We start from the raw sequence: 20,457 nt of genomic DNA, 5'->3' as shown, positions 1-20,457 counted from the left end.
CCTTCCCTCTCCCTCTCTCCCTCCTTCTCCTTCTTTCTCCTCCTGATCAGTCTGGCTAGATTTTCTCAAAGACAGTCTTTGGTTTCATTCATTTTTCTCTATTGTTTTTCTATTTTGTTGATTTTTGCTCTAATCATTATTATTTCATTTCTTCTGCTTAATTTGGATTTCATTTGTTCTTCTTTTTCTAGTTTCTTAAGGTGTAATCTGAGGTCATTGATTTGAGACTTCCTTCTATTCTAACATAGGTATTTAGTGCTATAAATTTCCCTCTAAGTAGTGTTTTAGCTGCATCCTACAAATTTTGATATTTTGTATTACAGTTTCATTCGGTTCAGAATACTTTTAAATTTCCCTTTTGACTACTCCTTTGACCCATGGGTTATTTAGAAGTATGCTGTGTAGTTTCCAAATATTTGGAGGGATTTTCTGGATATTGTTTTATCGTTGGTTGGTAATTTAATGCCGTTGTAGTTGGTGAACGTTGTATGACTTGAATTCTTTTAAATTTATTGAGACTTGCTTTATGGCTCAGAATATAGTCTATTCTGGTAAATGTTCCACGTGCACTTGAAAAGAATATGTATCCTATTATTGTTGGGTGAGTGTTTTATCTATGTTAGATTGGTTAATGTTCAGATTGTCTTTATCCTTACTTATTTTCTGTTAATTTTTATCAGTTCTTTAGAGAGGTGATGAAATATCACACTTTGTATATATATCTGTTTCTCCTTACTATTAGATCCACTTTTGCTTCAGGTACTTTGAAGTTCTATTATTAGATGCATAGATGTTTAGGGTTGTTTTGTCCTCTTGATGAATTGACCCCTTTGTCATTGTAAAATTATCTTCTTTATCTCTAGAAGTATTCTTTGCTCTGAAATTTGTTTTGTCAGGCTTTCTTTTGGTTAGTATTAGAATAATATGTCTTTTTTACATCATTTACCTTTAACCTATTTGTATCTCTTTATTTAAAGTGGATTTTTTATAGGCTGCATATAGCTAGGTTTTGTTTTTTATCCAGTCTGACCATCTCTGCCAATTCATTGGAGTGTTTAGACCATTCAATGTGATTATTGATGTGATTGGATTCAAATCTACCAACTTAGTATTTATTTTCTGTTTGTCCCATGTGTTCTTTGTTCATTTTATCCCTGTTTTTATGCTTTCCTTTGAAGTAGTTGAGTATTTGTTATTCCATTTTACCTCCTTTTGTTGACTTACTAGTTGTGATAGGCAGAATAATCCCCTCCCAAGGGTGTCAATGTCCTAATCCCAGGAACCTACAAATATGTTATGTTACATGGCAAAGAGGAATTAGGGTTGCAGATGGAATTAAGGTTGTTAAAATAATGCCCTTAAAATGGGGCGATTATCCTGCATTTTCTGGGCAGGCCCAATTTAATTACAATGGTCCTTAAAAGTGGAAGAGGAAGATGTAACTATGGAAGAAAGACATAGAGAGATGTAACATTGCTTGCTTTGAAGATGGAGGAAGGGGACCATGATCCAAGGAAGGTGAGTAGCCTCTAGAAACTGGAAAAGGCAAGGAAATGGATTCTCTCTTAGAGCCTCCATAAAGGAACACAGCCCTGCCAACCCCTTGATTTTAGCCCATTGAGATCTGAGTTGGATTTCTATCCTACAGAGCTGTAAGATAATAAATTTGTATGGTTTAAGCTGCTAAGTGTGTGGTAATTTTTTACAGCAGCAATAAAAAATTAATGCATAGTTATAATTCTTTGCTGTGTAGTTTTACTGGTTGCTATAGAGTTTATAGTATACATCTTTAGCTTATCAAGAACTACTTTAAAGTGATATTTTACTGGTTCACGTATAGTATAAAGACCTTGTAACAGTATGCTTCCATTTTCTCTTCTGGCCTTTGTGCTGTTGTTCTTATACATTTTACTTCTACATATGTTATAAACGCCACAATATATTGTTATTATTTTTGCTTTAAACGGTTATCTCTTAATGATATTTAAATAATATGAAAAAATATGTACTCAGTTACTATTTCCAGTGCTCTTCATTACTTCGTGTAGATCCAGGTTTCCATTTGGTTTGATCTTTCTTTGTCTTGAAGGACATTCATTATCATTTCTTATAGTGTAAGTTGGTGGTGATGAATTCTTTCAACTTTTGCGTGTCTGAAAAGTCTTTATTTCACCTTTATCTTTGAAAAATATTTTCACTGTTTAAGTAAGTCTGAGTTGGCCGCATTTTTTGTTTTTTGTTTTTTTTTTTTCCTTTCAGTTCTTTAATGATATTGTGGCAATGTCTTCTAGCTTGCATTGTTTCTGTTGAGAAATCTGCTGTAATTTTTATGTTTGTTCCTCTATACATAGTGTGGCTTTTTCCTCTGGCTGCTTTTAAGATGTTCGCTGTATCACTCTTTTAAGCAATTTGATTATGTTATTTCTTAGTGTAGCTTTCTGTATGTTTCTTGTGTTTGGAACTTGTTGAACTTCTCAAATGTGGGTTCAAATGTGGGCTTATAATTTTCATCAAATTTGGAAATTATTGACTATTATTTCCTTAAAAATTTTCTGTCCCCCCTTCCTTTGAGAACTTCACCTAGAAGCATATTTGGCCACTTGAATTTGTCCTACAATTTGCTGATTCTCTGTTCATTTCTTTTCAGTCTTTTTTCTCTGTGTTTTATTTATTTATTTATTTATTTATTTTTAGTAAATATTTCTAATTTTATTATTATTATTTTTTTAATTTTTTGTTTATTGCAGTAACATTGGTTTATAACATTGTATAGATTTCAAGTGTACATCATTATACTTCTATTTCTGCATAGATTACATCATGTTCACCACCCAAATACTAATTACAACCCATCACCACACACATGTACCAAATTATCCCTTTCGCCCTCCCCCCGCCCCCCTTCCCCCCTGGTAACCACCAATCCAATCTCTGTCTCTATGTGTTTGTTTATTGTTGTTATTATCTACTACTTAATGAAGGAAATCATACGGTATTTGACCTTCTCCCTCTGACTTATTTCGCTTTGTATAATACCCTCAGTGTCCATCCATGTTGTCACAAATGGCTGGATTTCGTCGTTTCTTATGGCTGAGTAGTATTCCATTGTGTATATATACCACATCTTCTTTATCCATTCGTCCCTTGATGGGCACTTAGGTTGCTTCCAAGTCTTGGCTATTGTGAATAACGCTGCAATGAACACAGGGGTGCATGTATCTTTACGCATTGGTGTTTTCAAGTTCTTTGGATAAATACCCAGCAGTGGAATAGCTGGATCATATGGTAGTTCTGTCCTTGAATTTTTCATCTCCGTACTGTTTTCCATAGTGGCTGCACCAGTTTGCACTCCCACCAGCAGTGTATGAGAGTTCCCTTCTCTCCACATCCTCTCCAACATATGTTGTTTCCTATCTTGTTAATTATAGCCATTCTGATCGGCGTGGGGTGATATCTCATTGTAGTTTTGATTTGCATTTCCCTGATAGTTAATGATTTGGAACATCTTTTCATGTGTCTGTTGGCCATCTGTATATCTTCTTTGGAGAAATGTCTGTTCAGGTCTTTTGCCCATTTTTTAATTGGGTTGTTAGTTTTTTTGTTGTTGAGATGCATGAGTTCTTTATATATTTTGGAGATTAAGCCCTTATCAGATGTATGGTTTGCAAATATCGTCTCCCAATTGTTAGGTTGTCTTTTCGTTTTGTTGATGGTTTCCTTTGCTGTGCAGAAGCTTTTTAGTTTGATGTAGTCCCATTTGTTTATTTTTTCTATTGTTTCTCTTGCCCGGTCAGACATGGTGCTTGAAAATATGTTGCTAAGACTGATGTCGAAGAGCGTACTGCCTATGTTTTCTTCTAGAAGTTTCATAGTTTCAGGTCTTACATTCAAGTCTTTAATCCATTTGGAGTTAATTTTTGTGTATGGTGTAAGGTAAGGGTCTGCTTTCATTTTTTTGCATGTGGCTATCCAGTTTTCCCAACACCGTTTGTTGAAGAGACTTTCTTTTCTCCATTGTATGTTCTTGGCTCCTTTGTCAAAAATTAGCTGTCCATAGATGTGTGGGTTTATTTCTGGGCTTTCGATTCTATTCCATTGATCTGTGTGTCTGTTTTTGTGCCAGTACCACGCTGTTTTGGTTACTATAGCTTTGTAGTATATTTTGAAATCAGGGAGTGTGATACCTCCAGCTTTGTTCTTTTTTCTCAGGATTCCTTTAGCTATTCGGGGTCTTTTGTTGTTCCATATAAATTTTAGGATTCTTTGTTCTATTTCTGTGAAAAATGTTGTTGGAACTTTGATAGGGATTGCATTGAATCTATAGATTGCTTTAGGAAGTATGGACATCTTAACTATGTTAATTCTTCCAATCCAAGAGCACAGAATATCTTTCCATTTCTTTTTGTCTTCTTCAACTTCTTTCAGCAATGTTTTATAGCTTTCTGAGTACAGCTCTTTCACCTCTTTGATTAAGTTTATTCCTAGGTATTTTATTCTTTTTGTTACAATTGTAAATGGGATGGTATTCTTAATTACTCTTTCTGCTACTTCACTGTTAGTGTATAGAAATGCAACTGATTTTTGTATGTTGATTTTGTATCCTGCAACTTTACCATATTCGTTTATAACTTCTAAAAGTTTTTTGGTGGATTCTTTAAGGTTTTCTATATATAAAATCATGTCATCTGCAAATAGTGACAGTTTCACTTCTGCCTTTCCAATTTGGATCCCTTTTATTTCTTTCTCTTGCCTGATTGCCCTGGCTAGGACTTCCAGGAGTCCTAGGAGTGGTGACAGTGGGCATCCTTGTCTGGTTCCTGTTGTTAGAGGGATAGCTTTCAGTTTTTCACCATTGAGGATGATATTAGCTGTGAGTTTGTCATATATGGTCTTTATTATGTTGAGGTACTTTCCTTCTATACCCATTTTATTCAGAGTTTTTATCATAAATGGATGCTGTATCTTGTCAAATGCTTTCTCTGCATCTATTGAGATGATCATGTGATTTTTATTCTTCATTTTATTAATGTGGCATATCACGTTGATTGATTTGCGAATGTTGAACCATCCCTGCATACCTGGAATAAATCCCACTTGATCATGGTGTATAATCTTTTTAACGTATTGTTGTATGCGATTTGCTAGTATTTGGTTGAGGATTTTTGCATCGATATTCATCAGTGATATTGGCCTGTACTTTTCTTTTTTTTTGTGTTGTCCTTGTCTGGTTTTTGTATCAGGGTAATGTCGGCTTCGTAGAATGAGTTAGGGAGCTTCCCCCTCCCCTCAATTTTTTGGAAGAGTTTGAGAAGGATAGGTATTAAGTCTTCTTTGAATGTTTGGTAGAATTCACCAGGGAAGCCGTCTGGTCCTGGCCTTTTATTTTTGGGGAGGTTTTTGATTACTGTTTCGATCTCCTTACTAGTGATTGGTCTATTCAAATTCTCTACTTCTTCTTGATCCAGTTTTGGAAGGTTGTTTGATTCTAAGAATTTATCCATTTCTTCCAATTGTCGAATTGGTTGGCATATAGCTTTTCATAGTATTCTCTTATAATCTTTTGTATTTCTGAGGTGTCTGTTGTAATTTCTCCTCTTTCATTTCTGATTTTACTTATTTGTGCCTTCTCTCTTTTTTTCTTGGTGAGTCTAGCTAAAGGTTTGTCAATTTTGTTGATCTTTTCAAAGAACCAGCTCTTGGTTTTATTAATTTTTTCTATTGTTTTTTTGGTCTCTATTTCATTTATTTCTGCTCTGATTTTTATTATTTCCCTTCTTCTACTGATTTGGGGCTTTGTTTGTTCTTCTTTTTCCAGTTCCTTTAGGTGCATTGTTAGATTGTTTATTTGAGATTTTTCTTGTTTGTTGAGATAGGCCTGTATTGCTATAAACTTCCCTCTTAGAACCGCTTTTGCTGTATCCCATAAATTCTGGCATGTTGTATTTTCATTTTCATTTGTCTCCAGGTATTTTTTGATTTCTTCTTGATTTCTTCGTTGACCCAGTCATTGTTCAGTAGCATTTTGTTTAATCTCCACGTCTTTGTGGCTTTTCTGATTTTCTTCCTATAGTTGATTTCTAGTTTCATACCATTGTGGTCAGAAAAGATGCTTGGTATTATTTCAATCGTCTTAAATTTATGGATACTTGTTTTGTGGCCTAATATGTGATCAATCCTGGAGAATGTTCCATGTGCATTTGAAAAGAACATGTATTATTCGGTTTTTGGATGGAATGCTCTGTATATATCTACTAGGTCCATCTGTTCTCGTGTGTCATTTAAGGCCAATGTTTCCTTCTGTTTGGATGATCTATCCGTTGGTGTAAGTGGAGTGTTAAAGTTCCCTACTATTATGTGTTACTGTCTATTTCTGTTTTTATGTCTGTTAATAATTGCTTTATATATTTAGGTGCACCTACATTGGGTGTGTAGATATTTACAAGTGTTATATCCTCTTGTTGGATTGTTCCCTTGATCACTATGTAATGCCCTTCTTTGTCTCTTTTTACAGTTTTTGTTTTAAAGTCTATTTTGTGTGATATGAGTACTGCTACCCCAGCTTTCTTTTCATTGCCATTTGCATGGAGTATCTTTTTCCATCCCTTCACTTTCAGTTTGTGAGTGTCTTTAGGTTTGAAGTGTGTCTCTTGTATGCAGCATATATATGGGTCTTGTTTTTTTATCCAATCAGCCACCCTGTGCCTTTTAATTGGAGCATTTAGTCCATTGACATTTAAAGTAGCTATTGATAAGTATGTACTTACTGCCATTTTTTAACTTTTTTTTTTCCCTCAGTGTTTTAGTAGTCCTTCTCTGTTCCTTTCTTCTTCTATACAGAACTGATGGTCTCTTTACTTTGACCTCTGTCTGAAAGCTCTACTCTTTAACTCCCCTCCTCCCTGCTTTTATGTTTTTGATATCATATCTAACCTCTTTTTTGTGCATTTGTATCCATTACGTTCTTATCATGGAAATAGATAATTTTTCCTATTTGTGGTCTTCTCTTTTCCCCTTAAATCAGTCCCTTTAACATTTCTTGTAGCACTGGTTTCTTGTTGACGAACTCCTTTAATTTTTGCTTGTCTGGGAAATTTTTGATCTCTCCTTCCATTTTGAATGATAACCTTGCTGGGTAGAGTATTCTTGGCTGTAAGTTTTTTCCTTTTAGCACTTTAAATATATCGTGCCACTCTCTTCTAGCCTGTAAGGTTTCTGCTGAGAAGTCAGCTGATAGCCTTATGGGGTTTCCTTTGTATGTAACTTGACTTTCTCTTGCGGCTTTTAGGATTCTCTCTTTATCTTTAATTCTGTACATTTTGATTATGATGTGTCTTGGTGTGGGCCTCTTTGGGTTTATCTTGTTTGGGGCTCTCTGTGATTCCTGTACCTGGATGTCTGTTTCCTTCCTTAGGTTAGGGAAGTTTTCATCTATTATTTCTTGAAATAGATTCTCTGCCTCTTTGTCTCGCTCTTCTCCTTCCGGGACACCTATAACACGGATGTTAGTGCGCTTGATGTTGTCCCAGAGGTGCCTTAGACTGTCCTCACTCTTTTTAATTCTTTTCTCTTTTACCTGTTCAGCTTGGGTAATTTCTTCTAGTCTTTCGTCCAGCTCGCAGATCCATTCTTCTGTATCCTCTACTCTGCTTTTGAGTCCCTCTAGTGAATTTTTCATTTCCAGTATTGTATTCTTCATTTCTGATTGGTTCTTTTTTATATCTTCCATTTCTTTGTTGACATTGTCACTGAGTTCATCTATTCTTCTCCCCAGATCAGTGAGCATCCTTAACACTCTTTGTTTGAACTCTCTGTTGGATAGGTTGCTCATTTCTGTTTCACTTAGTTCCTTTTCTGGGGTTTTGTCCTGTTCCCTTACTTGGAATGTATTCCTTTGCCTCCTCATTTTGCCTCTTTCTCTGTGCTTGTGTCTACGTATTAGGTAGGTCAGCTACGTCTCCTGCTCTTGGATAGGTGACCTTATGTAAGTGATGGCTTAGGAGGCCTGCAGTGTGCTTCCCTCAGTTCTCAATGTTCCAGGGGTGACCCCTATGTGGGCTACGTGTGTCCTTCTGTTGTGGCCTGTTTGCTCTCCCTGTGGGTGCCCAGGGAGGCCGAGCTCCTGGCCAGCTGTTGTAATGCTCAGCTGCTTGTAGTTGTTGTGGGCCCTTCAGTCTCTTTATCAGGTGTGGGGAGCCCCAGCACAGTTGGCTGCAAGTTCTAATACCACATTTGTGTTGCAGTATTTCTTTTAAGTGAGTAGGCCCCCACCGTGGCAGGTTGTTAGGCTCAGGGCCTTACAAGTGCTATAAGCCTCCAGCCTTTAGGTCTCTTGTCAGCTTTCTGAGGATTGCAGCTGGGTGGGGCTGGCCTCAGGCACAGGAGCACCCAATTGTTTCAGGCTTTGGAAGGTGGGGCAAACCCCCTATGTGGGTCTTTGAGAAGCACAAGTCTTCTGCAGCTGACAAGTCCTGCCGCCCACAGGTCCACACACACAGTCAACACAGTCCTGCCCCGTGTGCGCGCCCCAACCTCCCGAAGCGGACCCAGTCTCTCCACGGTGGGAGCCCCACACACTCCACCACCGCCCCACACTCTCCACCCGCTCCTTGTGCACTCCCTGCCCGGCTGAAGTCAGCTCAGTTGCCAGGCTGCAGAGAATCCAGTCACCAATCTATGCAGGCCCACAAGTTGCCTGAGGGCTTGTTGTTGGGTGGGGCCCGTCTCTAGGGTGGGCTGCCTGCCCTGGTTGAGCTGGATTAAATCGGTGCTCTAGCGGGTGGGGCAGACCCTGGGCTAGCAGGCCTCAGGGAGAACTCCAATGGCGTCTGTGTCGGCACGCCCACACCAGGCCACAACAATGGCCGCCACCAATGTCCCAGTCCCTGGAGAGGTCTCACCTCTCACCAAGATGCACTCAGGGCCTATTAGGTGAATCTCTTTTCACCACAGCACTGTGCACCTTTCTTTCTGGTGATTTTAGGTTGCTTTCTGAACGGGTGAGTTTGCGCGTGGGACCTTTAAGAACTGGTTTTAATTTCTTTGTGAACCAGCTTTTCTGGGGGTACTCCCCAATGTTTTAGTAGCAGGCAAAGTCAGATATTCTGCCACTCATCTCGATTGTGCTGGGTCCACAAAATGCCTACAGCGGGGGCGCTCCCCGGCTCATGGCCCCGCGCCTCCAGGGAGGCTGCGTACCTGTGGGCTGCTCCCGGGCGGCCGTGAGGCACTGCGGTTTGTGAAGGTGGCGTTTTTCCTCTCCAGAAGGGAGTTTCTACCTCTTCTACCTCATTTAGAATTGTCCGTTGTTGCAGGAGTTCCTCTTATCCATTTTTCAGTTCTGTCTCAGGGGTAATTTTTCCACGAGTAGTTGTAAATTGGCTGTGTCCGCAGCAGGAGGTGAGTTCAGAGTCTGCCTACGCCGCCGTCTTGACTTCCTCTCCCTTCTCTGTGTGTTTTATTTTGAATAGTTTCTATTGGTATGTCTTAAAGTTTACTAATCTTTTCTTCTGCATTGTCTGCTCTGCCATTAAATCTCTACAGGATATTTTTCTTCTTGGATATTGTAATATTCATCTCCAGAAGCTTGATTTGAGTCTTTTTTTTGTTTTATCTTCCATGTCTCTGCTTAATATATGCAGTCTTTCCTATAGCTTCTTGAATATGTGGAATACAATCATAATAATTATTTTAATATCCTTGTCTACCAGTTCTGTCATCTATGTTATTTCTGGGTCAGTTTTAGTTAATTGATATTTTTCCTCCTTACAGGATTTATTTTCCTGCTTCTTTGCATGTCTGGTAGTGTTTGATTAGATGCCAGACATTGTAAATTTTTCCTAGTTGGGTGCTGGATGTTTTTGTATCACTGTAGGTATTCTTGAGCTTTGTTTTGGGATGTGGTTAAATTCTTTGAAAACGGTTTAATCCTTTTGAGTCTTACTTTAAGCTTTGTTATGTGAGCCCAGAGCTGCATTTAGTCTAGCGTTAATTTTTCCCCACTATTGAGGTAAGACCTTTATTAGTACTCTGAACTGATGCCCCATGAATTATGAAGTTTTCCATTCTGGCTTTTTGGAATAGGTATTATTCCTAGCCCGTGTAAACTCTGGGTACTGTTCCTTGTAATCCTTTTGGGTAGTTCTTTCTCTGACTTGGAGTAGTTTCCACATAGGCATGAGATGATCAGTACTCAGTTGAATACTTTAGGGGGATCCTCTGCAGATCTTCAGAGTTCTGTCTTTGTGCAGCTCTCTTCTTTCCCAGACTTTTAGCTATATCTCTTCAACTCAGGGATACTGTCAGTTTCTGCCTGGATTTTCTCTTCCTGTGCTCTGGCCTAGAAACTTTCTCCAGACCGTAAGCTGAGACAATCATAGGGCTCATCTTGTTTTTTATCTCTTAGGGATTGCTTTTTTTCATTATCCATTGTCCAGTGTCTTGAGTGCTCTTATTTCATATGTTTTGTCTGGTTTTTTAATTGTTTCAGATGGGAGGATAAATCTGGCCCCTATTACTCCATCTTGACTGGAAGCAGAAGTCCACCATGTTTTGTTTTGTTTTTTAAACCTTTTGGCGTTGACCTGCCTAACTACTACATATTCTTCAAGACTCGCCACAGGCTTTACTTCTTCTAGGAATACTTCCCTGATATTCACTCACCCAGATTGGGCCCAGATGCTCTCCTAAATGTTTGTGAAATAGCCTAAGCTCTATCACTGTCTCAGACTGAAGTCTGAGAATATGGTGCTTATCGTTCAAATTCCTTCCTTCCATATATGTCCTTGATCTTGTCCCCTTGCATCTTTAGTTACTCTTCCGTTGCTCTCTTTTCCTTTTCATCCCCAAATTTCAAAGGTAGTCTACACTTGCTTTCTCTTTTTCATTCACTTGTATTTAATCCTCAGCTCTGTGGAATTTGGTTGCCAAGCTGCTCTTACTGGGGTCACTTGTAACCTGACAATTGCCAAGTGCAGTGTATTCTTTCGAGTCCTTATCTGATTAGACCGCTCTGCATTATTTCATAGTGGGTGCAATTGTCCATTCTATCTTGTTATGGCACACTTTCCTGGTTCTTTTCCTTCTTTTTGACCATTCCTTCTTAGTCAGTTTTTTGGGTCATTTCATCGCTCACATCTTAAAAACATTAGTATTCCCAAGTATTCTGTTTTTAAGCCTCTGTTTCTTTTACTTACATGTTCTTCTTGGGCAAGCTCATTTACTCCCAGGGCTTCAGCTACTATCTTTGGGAACTTGATTCCAAGTGTGGGTCTCTATTTGAATTTCCCAGAGGTACTTCAGATTCAATATGTCTAAGACATAACTTGCCTGTTAATTTCTTAAAGCTGCTCCTTTAGTTTTTGACACTACTATAGTTAGTCCCACACTCAAGCTAGAAACATGAGCGTCATCTTAGATTCTTTTCCTCAAGCTCCAGATGCATCTCAGCTTCACAAATATTAGATCCTTAATATTTTAAAATCCATCCCATAGGGGGAATTTCCACTAATGGTGGCAAAGTGCTCTCCTGAAGCCTCCCACAGATAATAATTATAAAATATGTAAAAAATGTATTTAAAGAAACTGGAAAGGATCCAAAAGCAGACAGAAGCTAGAGGAGAGTTTACTTTTGAAAAGCAGCAACTAGAAGTGATAAGAATTGTGAATTTGCAGCTTTAAAAAATTTGCCTGAGGGCATTCATCAATCTTCACAGCAGAGGAAAGTGGCAGTGAAAAACCTCAGCCTTAGTTTCTTATGGTGGCAAAGAACAGAGTCCAGAATAGAAAAATTACCTAGACATTTAAGGGAAAGTGCCCTTAAAAGTAAGAAAATCACAGAAGCGGGTGATACCCATAACTGGACTATAAAATCTATTAAAATCCCTAGTTGAACGGCTAAACTACACTGACATGGGGAGATTCCAGAGGGCGTGGTGAAAAAGCAGGCAGAGATCAGCAAGGCAGAGTTCTGTCTTTGAAAGACAGAACTTGCATCAGGTGACCTCTGTTGAGTTTGCTGCTTTTTAAAATGAGTACATACCCCAACCACGTGTAGCTCAGGTGGCAGAAATCTAAAGTCTTGTTGACTTGAGCTGTCAGAGGACAGAGTCTAAGGTTGAAAAATTGGGGAGTGGTCTCCGGAAATAAAGAAAACAAAGTGAGAGCAGGCCCCAAATCTGAGTATAATCTATGGCTAAATTCTTGTCTAATCATCAGATTACACAAGAAGACCTGCAGGGGACCAGGCTAAAAAAGCAGCTGCAAGAATTACACAAAAGTATCAGTTGCTGCACATTGCAGGGGAAGCAAAGTCTACAGTTTAAGTCCAGATAAGTTACTTGCCTATTAGGGGGAAAAAAAAACAAACCCAAACAATCACAATCCCAAGGAAAACACAGTAGAATCCAGAATCACTACAGGTATTAGGTAGAATGTCCAGTATTCAAACAAAAATTACTAGACATGCAAAGCAACAGGAAAGAGTGACTCATACTCGGGGAAAAAAGCAGTCAATAGAAACTGACTCCAGGTTGACTCAGATGTTGGAGTTAGTAGTCAAAGACTTCAAAGTATGTTCAGAGAACTAAAGGAAATTAAAGGAAAATGGCTTTAGTGAGTGAACAGTGAAGGAATTTCAAAAGAGAAATGTAAACAATTTCAAAAATGGGAAAATAGAAACAAGAGAACTTCCACTATGGCATCATGAAGGGATCCATAATTTTCTCATTGTAAAAAACAAGTATAAAACTGGACAATATTGTCAAAAACAAATATTTCAGGGCACTAGAAATATAATGCAGGCAGAAGCAAAGTGAGAAGTATTTATTCTTGAAAAGCTGGTAATGCTTTGAGCAAGTACAGTTGGGAGTCTGTGGTCTTCTTCCCGGGGCTTCTCCCATCTGTCCCTACCTCCATCACCCCAGATCAGGTGACAAGAAATGTAGTTTTACCAGGGTGTGGCTGGATATGAAAAATAGTAACTTTTCTGCCAGAGGGGGTGGACTTGATTTTGGGCAGAGGGTGAAAACTCACAGCTTTGCCAACTAAAAGTGGCAAACTTGGTTGAGAATTAATGGAGAGAATCCACAGCTTTTTTATTTTTTTTATTTTTATTTTTTTGTGAGGAAGATCAGCCCTGAGCTAACATCCGTGCTAATCGTCCTCTTTTTGCTGAGGAAGACCAGCTCTGAGCTAACATCTATTGCCAATCCTCCTCCTTTTTTTCCCTTTTGCTCCCCAAAGCCCCAGTAGATAGTTGTATGTCATAGTTGCACATCCTTCTAGTAGCTGTATGTGGGATGTGGCCTCAGCATGGCCGGAGAAGCGGTGCATAGGTGCGCACCCGGGATCCGAACCCGGGCCACCAGTAGCGGAGCGCGTGCACTTAACCGCTAAGCCATGGGGCTGGCCCCGAGAACCCACAGCTTTGCTAGCTTGAGGTTGCCATGCCAGTTGGGGTAAGTGGTGGACCTGCCAGAAACTTAATGGGAAGATCCTGAAAATAAGAGAGCCGTAGAAGGGCTAAGATAAGCTCTCCACATGACTGAGAAACTACCTGCATGTGCAAGAGAGACCCAAGAGAGCCTGGTAAAAAGTAAAAATCAAGGGAGACTTGAGAATTGGCTGCAACTTTGAATGCATTCCCCAAGCAACACACAGATGGATTGGCAGAGGGTGAAGCTTTATGGGCTCAAAGTATTTGAGTGACTTCTGCCCAAATCATTGGCTGACTGCTAAACTATGCAGATACAGGGGTGATACCTAGGAAGCTGGGCTAAAATAAAAACAGGAATAAAAAAAAAACTGAACAGAGCTATCAATGGCAACATACTGTGGGGGAGTCAGATTCTATAGTACAGGAAAGTTACTAAAAATAATCAACAGCCCAGCAGAAAAGTAAAACAGAATCCAGAGTTGCTACAATATATTATCTGAAATTTCCAGTTTTCCACTAGATGTTATGAGACATGCAAAAAAGGAATCAGCAAAGTGTGACCCATACTCAGAGGAAAAAAAAGTAATAAATATAACTGAATTCTGAGTGGACTCAGTTGTCCGATTTAGCAAAGACTTCAATGCAGGTATTAAAAATATGCTTAGGGCCGGCCCTGTGGCTTAGCGGTTAAGTGCGTGCGCTCCGCTGCTGGTGGCCCGGGTTCGTACCCCGGGTGCACACTGATGCACCGCTTCTCCGGCCATGCTGAGGCCGCGTCCCACATACAGCAACTAGAAGGATGTGCAGCTATGACATACAACTATCTACTGGGGCTTTGGGGGGAAAAATAAATAAATAAAAATTAAAAAAAAAAAAATTAAAAAAAAAATATGCTTAAAAAAAGGAATCTGTGTTCAGAGATTTAAAGGAGAGTGAGATGACAATTACTCAACAAATAGTGTCTCTAACCACTTTTATTCAACATTGTGCTGGAGGTCCTAGCCGATATGGTAATGCAAGAAAAAGATATTAAAGGAATACAGATTGGAAATGAAGAAGCAAAACTGCCTTTATTCACAGATGATATAATCATGTACCTAGAAAATTCCAAGGAATGTACATAAAAGCAAGTCAAACTATTAAGTGAATTTAGCAAGGTTGCAGGATATAAGAACAATTTTCGGAGATCAGTTGTGTTTATATATTAGCAATGAATAATTTGGAATTGAAGTTTTAAAAACTGTATTATAGCATCTGAAAACATGAAATACTTAGGGATAAATTTAACAAAATATGTGCAAGAGCTATATACTGAAAACTATAAAACACTACTGAGAGAAATTAAAGAACTGAATAAATGGAGAGATATACCATTAAAATGGATTGAATAGTGCCCCCTCCAAAATCATGTCTACCTGGAACGTCAGTATATGACCTTATTTGGGAATAGGATCTTTGCAGGTGTAGTTAGTTAAGGATCTTGAAATGAAATTATCCTGTATTTAGGGTGGGCCCTAAGTCTAATCGCTGATGTCTTTACAAGAGGAAGGAGAGGGAGATTTGGACCCACAGAGACACAAGGAAGAAGGCCATATGAAGATGGAGAGAGAGATTGGCGTTATGTTTCCACAAGCCAAGGAATGCTGAGAGGCTCTGGGAGCTGGAAGAGGATTCTCCTCAAAAGCCTTCAGAGGGAATGTGCCAATGCCTTAATTTTGTACTTCTGTCCTCTAAAGCTGTGAGAGAATAAATTTCTGTTGTGTTAAGCCACCAAGTTTGTGGTAATTTGTTATGGCAGTCCTAGGAAACTAATACAGCCATGTTCATGAATTGGGACTTAGAATGATCAAAATGATTTTGAAAATGAACAATAAAGTTGGAGGACTTAAACTATCTAACTTTAAGACTTTTTTTTTTGAGGAAGATGGGCCCTGCACTAACACGTGTTGCCAATCTTCTTCTTTTTCTTTTTTCTCCCCAAAGCCCAAGTACATAGCTGTGTATCATAGTTGTAGAGTTGTAGCTCTTCTATGTGGGATGCCACCTCAGCGTGGCCTGATGAGCAGTGAGCAGGTCGGCGCCCAGGATCCGAACCGGTGAACCCTGGGCCGCTGAAGCGGAATGCACAAACTCAACCGCTGCAGCACTGTGCCAGCCCCTAAGACTTTTTATAAAGCTGCAATAATCAAAGCAGTGGTATTGGTGTAAAGATAGACTAAATCAATGAAACAGAATAGAGTGCAGAGATAGAACCACACAAATATAGTCAATTAATGTGCCAAGGCAATTCAGTGGGGAAAGGTTAATCTTTTCAATAAGTGGTGCTGGAACAATTGGATAGTGATATGGAAAAACATGAACTTTGACCCTTACCTCACACCATACAGAAAAATTAGCTCAAAATGGATCATAGACCTAAATTTAAGAGCTAAAAACTATAAAACTTGTAAAAGAAAACACAGGAGAGCATTCTTGTCATCTTGTCACTAAATAAAAAAGTCATTGAAAGCATCAGCCATAAAAGAAAAAATTGATAAATTGGAGCTCATCAAAATTACAAAGATTTGCTATTTAAAAGACACCGTTAAGGAAAATGAAAAGGCAAGCTGCATATATTCGCAAAGTACCTAACAAAGGACTTGTTCTTAGAATAATAAAGAGCTCTTGTAACTTAATTAGAAAACTAACAACAAAGCAAAGGATTTGAACAGATAGTCTACCAAAGAAGTTATGCAGGTGTCCAATAAGTACATGAAAAGATGCTCAACGTCATTAAATCACTACAAAAATGCAAATTAAAACCATAATAAGATGCCACTACACACCTCAGTAATGGCTAAAATTAAAAAGACTTCCTACACCAAATTCTGGTAAGGTTGTAGAGCAACTGGAATGCTCACTCTGGTGGTGGGACTATATAGTGGCACAACAGTTATTTTAGAACATTGTTTGGCAGTTTTTAAAAAAGTTAAAGGTACATGTTCCATGTGACCAGGCATTCTACCCGTAGATGTTTACCCAAGAGAAATGAAAAGATATGTCCATACAAAGAGTTGTAGAGGACTATTTATAGCAGCTCAGTTTGTAGTAGCCAAAAACTGGAGTCCACTCAAATGTCCATCTGTTGGTGAATGAACAAACAAATTAATTGTGGTATAGTCATACACTGCGTAGAATACTACGCAGCAATCATAAGGAAAGAACTATCAATACACACAGCACCTTGGATGAATAGCAAAATAATTTTGCTGAGTGAAAGAAGCCAGACCAAAAAAAATTACATCCTGTGTGATTCACTTTATATAAAATTCTAGAGGGGCCGGCCCGGTGGCGCAAGCGGTTAAGTGCGCGCGCTCCGCTGCGGCGGCCCGGGGTTCGCTGGTTCGGATCCCGGGCGCGCACCGACGCACTGCTTGGCAAGCCATGCTGTGGCGGCGTCCCATATAAAGTGGAGGAAGATGGGCACAGATGTTAGCCCAGGGCCGTCTTCCTCAGCAAAAAAAGAGGAGGATTGGCGGATGTTAGCACAGGGCTGATCTCCTCACACAAAAAAAAAAATTCTAGAAAATGCAAAGTATAATGACAGGAAGCAGAGCAGTGGTTGCTTAGGGAAGGGGGTGGGGAGAAGAGATTACAAAGGAGCATGAGGAATCTTTGGAACTGATGGATATGTTCATTATTTTGATTGTGGTGATAGTTTCATAGGTGTATACATATGTCAAAATTTGTCAAATTGTACACTTTACATACATTAAGTTTATTGTATGTCAGTTATACCTTAATAAAATTGTAAAGAAAATGGACAAAGATTTGAATAAATTTCACCAAAGAAAATATATGACTGGCCGATAAACACATGAAAAGATGTTCAACCTCATTAGTCACCAGAAAAATGCAAATTAAATCACAGTGAGATATCATTAGAATGATAAAAAATAAAAAGGCCAAGAATACAAAATTTTGAAGAAGTTGTGGAGCAACTGGAACTCTCATACATTGCTGGTGGAAATGCAAAATGGTACAGCCACTTTGGATAACAGTTCACAGTTTCTTATAAAGTTAAACATACACTTGCATGTAACCAGCAGTTCTGCTTCTAAGTATTTACCCAAGAGAAATTGAAACATATGTTTAGAGAAACATTTGTATTCAAACGTTTGTAGCAGCTTTCTTTATAAGAGCTGAAAACTGAAAACAACTTAAATCTCCATTAATAGATGAATGGATAAATAAATTTTGGTGTATCTCTATAATAGTATACTACTTGGTAATAAAAAAGAATGAACTACTGATACACACAATAACATGGGTGAATCTTAAAAACATTATGTTGAGTGAAAGCAGCCAGAAACAAAAATAGTATGTATATGATCCTTTTATATGAAATACAAGAAAACCCAAACTAACTAATGGTGACAGAAAACAAGTCAGTGGTTGCCTGAACCTGTGGGTGGAGGCAGGAATTTACTGCAAAGGGGCATCAGTCAACTTCTGGGGCTGATAGAAATGTTCTCTCTCTTGATTGTGGTTACGTGGGTTTATACACTTGTCAAAACTCATTGACCAACACTTGAAATGTGTGCAGTTTATTTTATGTAAATTGTACTTCAATTAATTGTTTAAAAAAATCCATACCACTCTCCTTGTTCAGCCACTTGGATAGCCATTTGGATAAACACAGTACCCTCCTAAGTGGTATTCCTGCTGTTGTCTTATTTCGTCAAACCCATACGCTAAATGATCCATTTAAAACAGAAACTTGACCTTGTCACTTCCCTGCATACAACCCTTTAATTGCTCACAATTACCTGGTTACTTAAAGTAACATATAACATCTTCCTTAGTCTGCCCCTTGGCTGTCTTTCCAGCTCATCTTGCCTTACTTCCTGCTTCTCACTTTGCTTATGACTCTCAGTTCCCAACACAGGCCATGTTAATCTCATTTCTCATGCCTGTGCTTATCTTTCCCCTCAGCCTTTAAAATTCAGCTCAAGACTCTTCCTCTAGGAAGCCTTTATTTAAAACATCCTTCTTCGCATGCTCCCTCTCTCTGAGAAAGGAGATAAGTACCCTAAGATTGTGTTCCTTTGGTTCATCATAACTTTTATAGGTATATTTACCATTTGGCTTTATTATGTGTTTAGTTCTCTCTCTCCCACTAGATTGCGCACTGGTTGAGCACAGTGATTATGTTTTTTTTAATATTTTGGATCCACAAGGCCTGTTCCATAATAGGTGCTCAATAAGTATTTGTAGAAAGGTTAAATATAAATGTTAAGTGAGAAAAGAAGATAAAAGTATACACAGTATGATTATTACTATTTTGTTTTAAGCAAAACTCTGCCTAGAAAAAAAGGTTGGGAAGACTTATGTCAATATTTTAACATGACTTTGGGTGGTGAAATTAGTTTAATATTTTTGACAGTTTTGCATTTTCTAAAAAACATTTAACATGCAATTATTTCATGAGACATGACCTAGAAAACTGGCTGTATAACTTTTGCCTACTCAAATGAATTTTTGCATTTCTTTAGGTCCACAAGGCAGTTACAACTTCCAATCCCTTAACTGTAGACCTGACTGCAGAGATTCCTGTTTGGTTAAAGAATATATCAGTCCAGCCTGAGCCATCAGAGGATCCCGGTACTACGCCTAGTACTCAGCAAGTAAACAGGCCTGGGAAAATCCAGATTGCTACCCCTCTGCCAGTGGCTCCCTCCTACAGTTATGCTACCCCCACCCCCCAGGCCTCTTTGCAGAGCACCTCAGCACCATACCCAGGTGAGGCCCTTTGATTCTGCCCTTGGAGATAGGATGGGAAAGTAGCGCGTTTGATCAAAGTGTTCTCTTTTAGTGGAAAGAAAGGAGGGAGGCATGAGTTTTGAATACTGTAGGCTAGAGGAAAAAATAACCCTGTCCCTATAATCATAGGACTTGGGGCTCTCGATCCTTTTCTCAATAGGCCCCAGCCCGTGGGAATTTATGAGGCTCATTTTCCCAGAGCCAGATTCTACTGTGCCTGGGACTTAAAGGCGCAAGATTTAAATAAGTAATGTTCAAGGGATTAAGCAAACAGAGGCCATTGGGAAAAAAGAGTTGGATCTGTTTGTTGGATCTGAAAGGCTGATTGTAGGTCAGATATTTGTCTCTCTGATTTTGACAGCATCTTTATTTTTAAAGCAACCCATAGAAAGGAGATTCATACATAGAGTGTTGCCTTAACAACAAATCTGTGCTTCACGAGTGCTGTTCTAAGGTATTAGGAGGAAATGGTTAATCAAGGAAACTAAGTTGATCTTTATCCCCTGAAAGAAGTCAACAGAGTGAAGCAAAGCCAGTGAAAACAAAATTTTGCCAATTTTTAATTTCCTAGAGTCTCCTTTGGTGGTAATATAACATGAAATTTTAGGGTTTCAATCCCGAGGCACCAAAGTAATGTTTGTATTCAGACAGAATGCCTGTAACTTTTGGTGTAATTGTGAAGGGTTTGAGTTGCACTGTATTTTTGTCCATTATACAATCTCTGAGTATAGTGGTTTCTTTCTTTCTTTCTTGTGAAAATCACTTCAGAGAATTCTAATTCCACTTCCTGGAATGTCTAAATGCTGAAACTTCCATAAAGGATGGTTTCATTTCTCCCCAAGTGCAATGTTCCCAAGCAGACAGATAAATCTCAAATTTCCTATTTTTCTAGGAAGCCCTTCTCACCTCCCAGTCTTGAAATATGGGTGGACCAACCAGTTGTTTGCTTTAAGCTCTTCTAGTTCCTAGGTCTCATACCAAATGAACAATTATTGTCAGAGAAATAAGATTTATATAATCAGTGGTTCTCAACAACCTGCAAACATTTTTGGTTGTTACAGCTGTGGAGGAGGGGTGCTACTGACATCTAGTGGGTAGAGGCCAGGGATACTGCTAAACATCTTACAGTACACAGAACAATCCTCCCCACAACAGAGAAGAATCGGTTCCAAAATGTCAATAGTGCCATGCTTGAGAAACTCTGACATATATGAAATAGCTAG

At 38.8% G+C, this 20,457-nt stretch overlaps 1 protein-coding gene across 7 annotated transcripts in view; it reads left to right on the top strand.

The window, feature by feature from the left end:
• KIAA0319L (KIAA0319 like) overlaps positions 1–20,457 on the top strand; it is a 97,084-nt gene that overhangs the window by 40,832 nt on the left and 35,795 nt on the right. For all 7 annotated transcript variants that reach the window (XM_058553644.1, XM_058553645.1, XM_058553649.1 and 4 more), the window contains exon 4: positions 18,967–19,213. In XM_058553644.1, coding sequence (XP_058409627.1) covers positions 18,967–19,213 — 247 coding nt within the window. The remainder of the gene's footprint in view (positions 1–18,966; positions 19,214–20,457) is intronic.

Source organism: Diceros bicornis, chromosome 13 (genome assembly GCF_020826845.1).
Source record: "Diceros bicornis minor isolate mBicDic1 chromosome 13, mDicBic1.mat.cur, whole genome shotgun sequence".
Classification (NCBI taxonomy): Eukaryota; Metazoa; Chordata; class Mammalia; order Perissodactyla; family Rhinocerotidae; genus Diceros; species Diceros bicornis.
This window is presented reverse-complemented; position numbering and strand designations above follow the sequence as displayed.